This window comes from Pongo abelii, chromosome 5, assembly GCF_028885655.2.
Source record: "Pongo abelii isolate AG06213 chromosome 5, NHGRI_mPonAbe1-v2.0_pri, whole genome shotgun sequence".
NCBI classification, from domain to species: domain Eukaryota; kingdom Metazoa; phylum Chordata; class Mammalia; order Primates; family Hominidae; genus Pongo; species Pongo abelii.
In genome coordinates, this window is record NC_071990.2 from 43846089 (window position 1) to 43857017 (window position 10929).

General features: G+C 41.8%; 1 protein-coding gene across 5 annotated transcripts in view; it reads left to right on the plus strand.

Moving 5' to 3' along the window:
* Nucleotides 1–10929, plus strand: part of POLH (DNA polymerase eta) — a 41881-nt gene that overhangs the window by 17087 nt on the left and 13865 nt on the right. For all 5 annotated transcript variants that reach the window (XM_024248106.3, XM_054557551.2, XM_024248108.3 and 2 more), the window contains 4 exons: nt 3678–3847; nt 7121–7224; nt 10029–10148; nt 10751–10874. In XM_024248106.3, coding sequence (XP_024103874.2) covers nt 3678–3847; nt 7121–7224; nt 10029–10148; nt 10751–10874 — 518 coding nt within the window. The remainder of the gene's footprint in view (nt 1–3677; nt 3848–7120; nt 7225–10028; nt 10149–10750; nt 10875–10929) is intronic.

A 10929-nucleotide genomic window follows, 5' to 3' on the forward strand; every position in this document is an offset into this window, starting at 1 on the left:
CCAGAACTACCTGAACTATTTCCTGCAGTCCATTTCATGGTATTGAAGAAAAACTAAAATGTTATAGATTTTTCTTATCAACTAGAGAAAAGGTAAAAAGCATTGTAGGGACATAAGGGAATTCCGCTTATCTTCTATGATCCTGTTCAGTTAATACAGATAAAGGATTAAATTTAAAAATCTACATTGCCACAGGATTGCAACATTACCCAATCCAGGAAAGCAATGTTGAAAAAAATCTAAAGCAGAGAAAATTTAGCTCTAACTGTTTAAAAAGGTCCAGAAAGTCATACAATTACAGTAAATTATTCATATTTTTGTTTCCCAAAGCTAATATATACTAGTATAAATTGTTTTAAATGATGGATGTTTTAATAGTATTTATTGTTCTTAATATCTGCAAGCCTTGGTGTTTCAGGAAAACAGATAATTAAAGAAAAACAATGCGCAAGCCACTGTGCTGAGGAACTTTATTTTTAAAAACTACCTTTTGGCCGGGCACAGTGGCTCATGCCTGTAATCCCAGCACTTTGGGAGCCCTTGAGGTCAGGAGTTCAAGACCAGCCTGGCCAACATGGTGAAACCCCATCTCTACTAAAAATACAATAATTAGCTGGGCCTGGAGGTGCACAGCTGTAGTCCCAGCTACTCGGGAGGCTGAGGCAGGATAATTGCTTGAACCTGGGACGTGGAGGTTGCAGTGAGCTGCACTCTTGCCTGGGCAACAGAGCAACTCTGTCTCAAAAAAAAATAATAATAATAATAATAAACTATCTTTTAATCCTCATAACAGCTATATGAAGTGCAGTTTGTAGACAAGGAAATTGAAGCTTAGAGAATTATGTGACTTGTCCAAAGTCACATGGTCAGTAGGTTATGAAGCCAATATTTGAACCCTGCTTGACTGCAGAATGTTCTTTTAACAATTATGCTCTACTTCTTATGGCCATACATGGTGGCTCACGCCTGTAATCCCATCACTTTGTGAGGCCAAGGCTGGGGGCTGGGGAGGTGGGGGGCATATGGGGGGCGTTGCTTGAGTCCAGGAGTTTGAGACCATCCTTGGTGGCATCTGCCTGTAGTCCTAGCTACTTGGGAGGCCAGGGTAGGAGGATCGCTTGAGCTCAGGAGGCAGAGATTGCCCTGCCAAAAGACAGGGTTTTTTTTTAGTTTTTTTTTCTTTTTTGAGGTGGAGTGTCGCTCAGCTCACTGCAACCTCTGCCTCCCAGGTTCAAGTGATTCTCCTGTCTCAGCCTCCTGAGTAGCTGGGATTACAGGTGTGCACCACCACGCCTGGCTAATTTTTGTATTTGTATTTTTAGTAGAGACGAGGTTTCATCATGGTGGTCAGGCTGGTCTCAAACTCCTGACCTCGTGATCTGCCTGCCTTGGCCTCCCAAAGTGCTGAGATTATAGATGTGAACCACTGCACACGGCCCAAAAGATAGTTTTTTAAAGTAAAGTTCTTCGGCTGGGCGCAGTGGCTCATGCCTATAATCCCAGCACTTTGGGAGGCCGAGGCAGGCGGATCGCGAGGTCAGGAGATCAAGACCATCCTGGCTAACATGGTGAAACCCCGTCCCTACTAAAAAAAATACAAAAAAATTAGCCGGGCGTGGTTGTAGGCGACTGTAGTCCCAGCTACTCGGGAGGCTGAGGCAGGAGAATGGCGTGGACCCAGGAGGCAAAGCTTGTGGTGAGCCGAGATCGCTCTACTGCACTCCAGCCTGGGCAACAGAGTGAGACTCTGTCTCAAAAATAAATAAATAAATAAATAAAATAAAGTTCCTCACACGATGGCTTGCATGTATTTTTCTTTTTTTTTTTAATTACCTATTTTCCTGAAACACCAAGGCTTGCACATATTAAGAACAATGAATAGTATTAAAACATCCTTCATTTAAAATAATGTATACTAGTATATATTAGTAAGCCAAGATCATGCCACTGCACTCCAACCTGGATGACAGAGTATGACTCTGTCTCAAAAAATAAAACAATTATGTCTACTTCCTGTTACAGGTAAAAGGAAAGGACTTTAATGTGGTACTAGAAAGCTAGCTAGAATAGTTGAAGGAGAGGACTTCATGATAGATAAACTTGCCATAAGCCCTAAAGTATAGATGTGTTTAAGCAAAGGAAAGAAGAACAGAGTTAAGGAGTAAGAGCTTGCCAGGTGCGGTGGCTCAGGCCTGTAATCCCAGCACTTTGGGAAGCCAAGGCGGGCAGATCATGAGGTCAGGAGATCGAGACCATTCTGGCTGACACGGTGAAACCCCATCTCTACTAAAAATACAAAAAATTAGCCGGGCGTGGTGGCGGGCGCCTGTAGTCCCAGCTACTCGGGAGGCTGAGGCAGGAGAATGGTGTGAACCCGGCAGGCAGAGCTTGCAGTGAGGCGAGATCATGCCACTGCACTCCAGCCTGGGTGACAGAGTGAGACTTCATCTCAAAAAAAAAAAGAATAAAGGAAACCTGAATAAAACAGGGTGGTGGGTTGCAATGGATATGTGAAATATTTTAAAGTAGGCTTTGTTGACTAAATGGCTGCATAATGAGGAATGAGAGAGAAAATAAGCCAGTATTAATGTGGATTTTAAGCCCTTAATAGAAATAGGGAGTTGGTTGGGAAAGAACATTTGAGAAGGAAGACAAAGTTTGATTTTAGTTGTGTTTAGTTGGAAACCGTAATTAAAAATTCAAGAAAAGTTCGTCTGTAGGGAGTCAGGAAAAGTTCTGTAGGGAGGTAGAGCTAAGGGATTAGAGTGCACATTTGGGGATAGAGATAAAGATTTGTATGTACTCAGAGTAAGATATTTTCAAGGTCGTAAGTCCCAAGCAACATCTAACTTAAAACAGCTTATCAAGGGAATAAATCTAGTGCCTCGGAGTGGATTTTAAGTTACTCAGCTGGAATCCACCTCTAAAAACATATAAATGTTAAAGCTTATATTGAAGCTTGAGTTAATTCTGAATATTTTCTAATTGAAAAAAATATTCTTGGAGAAGATGTTCAAGTGGTTAAATATAGTAGGAGAAAGAAAATTCAAGAGAACTGGGGAGATAAATGTGTTTACATTTTATTTATTTATTTATTTATTTATTTATTTTTTTGAGATGAAGTCTTGCTTTGTCGCCCAGGCTGGAGTGCAGTGGCACAGTCTCGGCTCACTGCAACCTCCGCCTCCTGGGTTCAAATGAATCTCATGCCTCAGCATCCCGAGTAGCTGTGGTTACAGGCCTGCACCACCACGCCCAGCTAATTTTGTATTTTTAGTAGAGACGGGGTTTTGCCATGTTGGCCAGGCTGGTCTTGAACTCCTGACCTCAGGTGATCCACCCGCCTTGGTCTCCCAAAGTGCTGGGATTACAGGCGTGAGCCACCGTGCCTGGCCAAAAATGTGTTTTAAAATCATTGCTCATGAAAGATGATATTAGTACAAAATATTTATTGTACATTAGCACTGTAAAATTCAGCCTATGCTGAAGCTAAGCTGCGGGAACACTCTGAAGGAGAAATTGATCTCTCTTATAATTAGTTTTCTAAACTGGCTGCCATTTTTTTGTGATAACTTATGTGTCTAAATACCTGTAATCTAAGCATTTCTACATTAGATAGCACAATTAAATAAATAATTTTTTTAAATGTCTAAATGTGACTTCTTAATTCATTTCAGAGGGGATGCGAAAACAAGGCTTATTTCAATGGCTCAATTCTCTTCAGATTGATAACCTCACCTCTCCAGACCTGCAGCTCACCGTGGGAGCAGTGATTGTGGAGGAAATGAGAGCAGCCATAGAGAGGGAGACTGGTTTTCAGTGTTCAGCTGGAATTTCACACAATAAGGTGAAGGCTAATAGTAGATTTCAAAGAGAAATATTGATATCCTTAGTCAAATACAGTAGGGACAGTGGGACATTGAAATTATTACACATAGGCTGGGTGCAGTTGCGCACGCCTATGTGGGTGGATCGCGTGAGCCCAGGAGTTGAAGAGCAGCTTGGGGAACATGTTGAAACCCAGTCTCTACAAAAAATTAGCCAGGCGTGGTGGTGTGCACCTACAGTCCCAGCTACTCAGGAGGCTGAGGTGGGAGGATCAGCTAAGTCCAGGAGGTTGAAGCTGCAGTGAGCCGAAATCATACTACTGTACTTCAGCTTGGGTGACAGTGAGACTGTCTCCAAAAAGAAAAAAAAAAGTTGTTACACATATACTTTGAATGGATTTCTGTTTAAAATTCATGTTGAGGCCCAAATCAAAGCATAAGTAATTCTTTAACATGGAAATGGACATTAAATATGTACTTTCCTAAGAAGCAAGCTGAAGGCCGGGCATGGGGGCTCACGCCTGTAGTCCCAGCACTTTGGGAAGCTGAGGCAGGTGGATCACCTGAGGTCAGGAGTTCGAGACCAGCCTGACCAATATGGTAAAACACCATATCTACTAAAAATACAAAAAAAAAAAAAAATTAGCCGGACGTGGTGGCATGTACCTGTAGTCCCAGCTACTTGGGAGGCTGAGACAGGAGAATTGCTTTAACCTGGGAGGTGGAGGTTCCAGTGAGCCAAGATTGTGCCACTGCACTCCAGCCTGGGCGACAGAGCAAAGTCTCCATCTCAAAAAAAAGAAAAGAAAAGAAAAACCAATACACTATAAGAACAATTTATATAGCATTTACATTGTACGTTATAGGTGTTATAAGAAATTAGAGATGATTTAAAGTATACAGAAGGATATAAAAAGGTTATATGCAAATACTACACCATTTTATATTATGGGACTTGAGCATTTTATATATGGGACTTGGGGTTTTGGTATCCACTGGGGGTCTTAGAACCAATCCCCTGCAGATATTGAGAGATGACAGTATTTCCTTAATGACTGAACTGTTTGTAGAAAAAAGGAGGCTAGTCTTTGAACTTACATACATTAATGTGTTTCTTTTATTTTCACTTGCTGAATTTTTTTTTTTTTTTTGAGATGGAGTCTCGCCCTGCCCCAGGTGGAGTTCAGTGGCCCGACCTCAGCTCACTGCAGCCTCCGCCTCCCGGGTTCAGGTGATTCTCCTGCCTCAGCCTCCCGAGTAGCTGGGATTACAGGTGCACACCACCATGCCCGGCTAATTTTTATATTTTTACTGGAGACAGGGTTTCACCATATTGGCCAGGCTGGTCTGGAACTCCTGACCTCAAGTGATTCACCCACCTCGGCCTCCCAAAGTGCTGGGATTACAGGCATGAGCCACCGCACCCGGCCACTTGCTGAATATTTTTGTATTATCTTGTTATGTGGAATTGCCTGGCTATTTTATGCTTTTGCCTATTCCCTGTTTTCTTATAAGAGCAATAAAAGGAATAATACAATTTTATTAATTTAGACCACTATTTTAATTTAGGGTACACAGACAATTCTCAACAATCCAGGAGCAGAATAACTGGTTTTCTGATTAATTATGAATAAAGTATAGCAAGAGCCCAGGATTTTCATCCCCTTCTGACCAAAGCTCAGTAACTGGGCAGTGGCTGGTTATCCCTGGTTGATACCTTCTCCTCCTCCCTTCAATACAAGGAAAGTTGCCAAACTACCCATCTGAATTTTTTTGGTGTTTTTTTTTTTTTTTTCCTGGTTGGATGAAGGGAAAGGAAACAATAACTTCAGTGTAATTTAAACCAGACTAAATGTTGCCTAGTAGAAGTTCTTAATGAATCTCTAATGAATTTAATAATTTTATATTTTAAAACTTAATTATAAAAATATAATTTTTAAATTATATTAAAAAATTAAAAATTGTATTTTTATAATTTGCAAAATGATACCATTGAAGTGCTTTTACTCTTAGAAAAGATTTCTCTTGGCTGAGTGCGGTGGCTCATGCTTGTAATCCCAGCACTTTGGGATCCTGAGGCTGGTGGATCACCTGAGGTTGGGAGTTTGAGACCAGCCTGACCAACATGGAGAAATTCCATCTCTACTAAAAATACAAAATTAGCTGGGCATGGTGGCTCATGCCTGTAATCCCAGCTACTCAGGAGGCTGAGGCAGAATTACTTGAACCCAGGAGGTGGAGGTTGCAATGAGCTGAGATTGTGCCATTGTACTCCAGGCTGGGCAACAACAGTGAAACTCTGTCTCAAAAAAAAAAAAAAAAAAAAGAGTTCTCTTGGGAGGCTGAGGTGGGCCGAGAGATCTCGAGGCCATCCTGGCCAACATGGTGAAACCCCATATCTACCAAAAATACAAAAATTAGCTGGACGTGGTGGCGCACACCTGTAGTTCCAGCTACTTGGAAGGCTGAGGCAGGAGAATCGTGTGAACCCGGTGTGGGGGAGGTTGCAGTGAGCCAAGATCACGCCACTGCCCTCCAGCCTGGTGACAGAGCGAGACTGTCTCAAAAAAAAAAAAAGAAAAACAAAAAAGAGTTCTCAAGGACTTAAGCTTTTTCATTTTTTAAGTGTTATTTATAAGAAGGTGTTTGTTATTTGGAGGATGGTTTTGAGCCCAATCTCTATAACAGATACTAAATTATGATAATTTGTGTTAAATTGGGGATTCAAAATGGACCAACTATTAATCAAGAAATGTAAATGGGATAGGGTAAAACAAGTATGTTTCAGCATTTTTATATAGACACACTGAGAAATGCATCTTGCTTTTCTCCTGCAGTTTCTTTTTTTTAATTTTATTTTATTATTATTATACTTTAAGTTTTAGGGTACATGTGCACAATGTGCAGGTTAGTTACATATGTATACATGTGCCATGCTGGTGTGCTACACCCATTAACTCGTCATTTAGCTCTCCTGCAGTTTCTACTTTTCAAACGTCTTGAAGTAGGAATAGATGGGAAGGAAAAAATGACTAGAGGAAAACTGAGAATGGGAGAGATGTGGGAAGAACAGTGAGGATAATGATATTGCGTCATGTTTCCCACTGGGGATGTTGTGGGATACCAAGTTTTAGAGATGTCTTGAATTTCTGGTTTTATTTTTGTTTTTAATGTAGAAACCATTAGTTACAGCTATTAAGCTCTGTGTGTGTGTGTATGTTATGTGTATGTTTATATTCACCAACTTTGGTGGGTTGACAGTAACGAGGTTTTTATACTTTGCATGCTTCCAGGTCCTGGCAAAACTGGCCTGTGGACTAAACAAGCCCAACCGCCAAACCCTGGTTTCACATGGGTCAGTCCCACAGCTCTTCAGCCAAATGCCCATTCGCAAAATGTAAGTATTCAGGCAGCACATTAAATTTCACTTCTATCCATGTGTGGAAAGTCTCTGGTTATAGTTTCTTGTGTTACTAATTAAGGACTGGAGCCAGGGGAAATAGGTACCAGGCAGTTAGAAGGAAAACAACACAGAACATTTTGAAACACATGCTGAGACTCTTATTTTTATTTATTTATTTATTTTTTGAGACAGAGTTTCACTCTTGTTGCCCACGCTAGAGTGCAATGGCACGGTGTCAGCTCCCTGCAACCTCCACCTACCGGGTTCAAGCAATTCTCCTGTCTCAGGCTCCTGAGTAGCTGGAATTACAGGTGCCCACCACCACGCCTGGCTAATTTTTGTAATTTTAGTAGAGACAGGGTTTCACCATGTTGGCCAGGCAGATCTCAAACTCTGGACCTCAGGTGATTTGCCCTCCTCAGCCTCCCAAAGTGTTGGGATTACAGGCGTGAGCCACTGCGTCCAGCCACGCTGAGACTTTTATTGAACCTTCAATTCTGGGTTATCTGTGGCAGATACTTAATCCTGAATTTAAAAAAAATGAGCCAGGTGTGGTGGCTCACACCTATAGTCCCAGCACTTTTGTTAGGCCAGGGTGGGTGGATCGCTTGAGCCCAGGAGGTCAAAACCAGTCTAAGCAACATAGTGAGACCCCATCTCTATAAAAAATAAATAAATAGGCCGGGTGCGGTGGCTCACGCCTGTAATCCCAGCACTTTGGGAGGCCAAGGTGGGTGGATCACCTGAAGTCAGGAGTTCCGAGACCAGCCTGGCCAACATGGTGAAACCCTGCCTCTACTAAAAATACAAAAATTAGCTGAGTGTGGTGGCGGGTGCCTGTAATCCTAGCTACTCGGGAGGCTGAGGCAGGAGAATCACCTGAACCCAGGAGGCAGAGGAGGTTGCAGTGAGCCAAAATGGCGCCCTTGCACTCCAGCCTGGGTGACAAGAGCAAGAGACTCCATCTTAAAAATATATAAAAAAATAAAAATAATAAATAAACCAAGTTTTAGCTATATGTTTAACTTCCCTCTAGACTTTTTTATTCAAGTCTGTTTAAGTAACAAATAGGAATTTTACTTCTTTTCTTTCCTCTAATAGCAAATCAAGGTGTTCAGGGCTGCTGAATTTCAGCTCTCAAAGTAGGCATTAGAGAAGAAGCCAAGTCAAATGAACAGGTTGTGCCTACCAGTTGTGTGGCCTTGACAAGGACTTATAATATTGTAGAAAGGACAAGGTAAAAAGCAATAGTAACAGTGCTGTCATAAGACTGCATAATTGATAAGTGAATTGTGCAGTAGAACAAACTTCACAAAAGAAGGGAGTATTTGGAGATGGATTTATAAAAAGGCATGGGATTTTGTTTTGAGAATTGGTACAATTTGGAGAGTCAGACAAAAACAGCAAAGCAGTACTGATTTGGAGAACTTTTTAGCACAAAGGGGAAAGTATGAGATATTTTCAGTGAATGGGACCTAAAGTAGTTTAGCTGCACCATATTGAGGAAGATAATGGAAATAGACTGAAAAGATGGTTTAAAGACAGATTACAGGGAGCCTCAAAGGCTGGGCTAAAAAGAATTTTGACTTTTTTTTTTTTTTGAGACGAGTCTCGCTCTGTTGCCCAGGCTGGAGTGCAGTGGCACGATCTTGGCTCACTGTAGCCTCCACCTCCTGGGTTCAAGCGATTCTCCTGCCTTAGCCTCCCGAGTAGCTGGGACCACAGCTGCATGCCACCACGCCCAACTAATTTTTGTATTTTTAAGAGAGACGAGGTTTCACTATTTTGGCCAGGCTGGTCTCAAACTCCTGGCCTCCAATTATCCGCCTGCCTTGGCCTCCCAAAGTGCCAGGATTACAGGCATGAGCCACTGTGCCCAGCTGACTGTTTATATTTAGGTTATGTATTCTTTTTTTTTTTTTTTTTTTTTTTTTTGGAGACAGAGTCTTGCTCTGTCTCCCAGGCTGGAGTGCAGTGGCACAGTTAAGAGCTCATTGCAGCCTTAACCTCCTGGGCTCCAGCAACCCTCCTGCCTCAGCCTCCCAAGTAGCTGGGACCACAGGCACATGCCACCATGCCCAGTTAATTTGCTGGAGTACAGTGACACAATCTTGGCTCACTGTAACCTCTGCCTCCTGGGCTCAAGTGATCCTCCCACCTCAGCCTCCCAAGTAGCTGGGACTACAGCTGCATACTACCACACCTGACTAATTTTTTTGTAGAGACAGGGTTTCGCCATCTTGTTCAGACTGTTCTCAAACTCCTGGGCTCAGGTGATCCACTTGCTTCGGCCTCCAGTAAGTGCTGGGACTACAGGAGTGAGCCACTGCACCCGGCCTTAATTTTTTTTGTAGAGTTGGGGTCTTACTTTGTTGCCCAGGCTGGTCTCAATCTCCTGGACTCAAGCAATCTTCCCGCCTTGGCCTCCCAAAGTGCTGAGATTATAGGTGTGAGCCATTGTGCCCGGCCAGATTATATATTCTTAAGTAAAGTTTCAGCCATGGAAGGGATTTATTTTGTGTTTGGGATTTTAATCCCCAAACAGGACAGCAGGTGTTGTACAATTGAAAGTTTTATATACAGTTTACTTGATAATCAAGGACTTTAACCTTTTGGTTATGTTATTGTTAATCTTCTTCTCAAATTCTAACTCCCAGAGTAACTGAATTCCCGGAATATATGCTCTCATTTGTCCTGAACCTTTTGGAGAGCTACTTACAAAGTAGAATATCTTATGTTTGCTGCTAATTAGATATTTATGATGTGACCTATCAATTCTTTGTCTCCTTTGTTATCAGCCGTAGTCTTGGAGGAAAGCTAGGGGCCTCTGTCATTGAGATCCTAGGGATAGAATACATGGGTGAACTGACCCAGTTCACTGAATCCCAGCTCCAGAGTCATTTTGGGGAGAAGAATGGGTAAGTGATTCATATTTTTTTTATCATAAGCTTTATGGAGATGCTACATTCAAATATAGACAAAAGCATCTAGTAAAATCTAGACCTATCTTTAGGTTAACATTTGTTTCTTGAGATAATTTCACTGGTTCTTCTTGCTTTAAAATCTTGGGTCACTATGGCCCATCAGTCTAGAGTAGTTTTTTCCATGTACCTAGGTGGTTGATAGATAAGATTTGTTACTTTGATGCCTGAGTATATACTAATTACATCATTCATGCATGCTGAGATGCTATATTCTCTTAAAATCCTTGTGTTTAATGCCCTAGCAAGCACACACACACTTTGGGATATGAATCAGTGGCTTGCTTGGCATTTTTCCAAAAATACAAATGATAACTTGGCTTTAGAAAACAGAACCAGTGTTCTCATTGTCCATATATTGCACTGGAATTCACTGAGAAGGGCAGGGGTTTTGTCAGAGGTCCGGTACACTAAATTTTGGACAAGGTTTTCCTTTTTCATGAAAAAGATAAAAGGGCAATATAATATAGTTATTTGGTTTTGTTTTAACAAGAATAATCATTTAATTTCACCTTAACGTTTTTTGCTGGTCTTACTAGGTCTTGGCTGTATGCCATGTGCCGAGGGATTGAACATGATCCAGTTAAACCCAGGCAACTACCCAAAACCATTGGCTGTAGTAAGAACTTCCCAGGAAAAACTGCTCTTGCTACTCGGGAACAGGTAAGCAGGCATTCTTGACAGAACATTACCTCTTTTAAAGGGGTCAGTGGGTAGG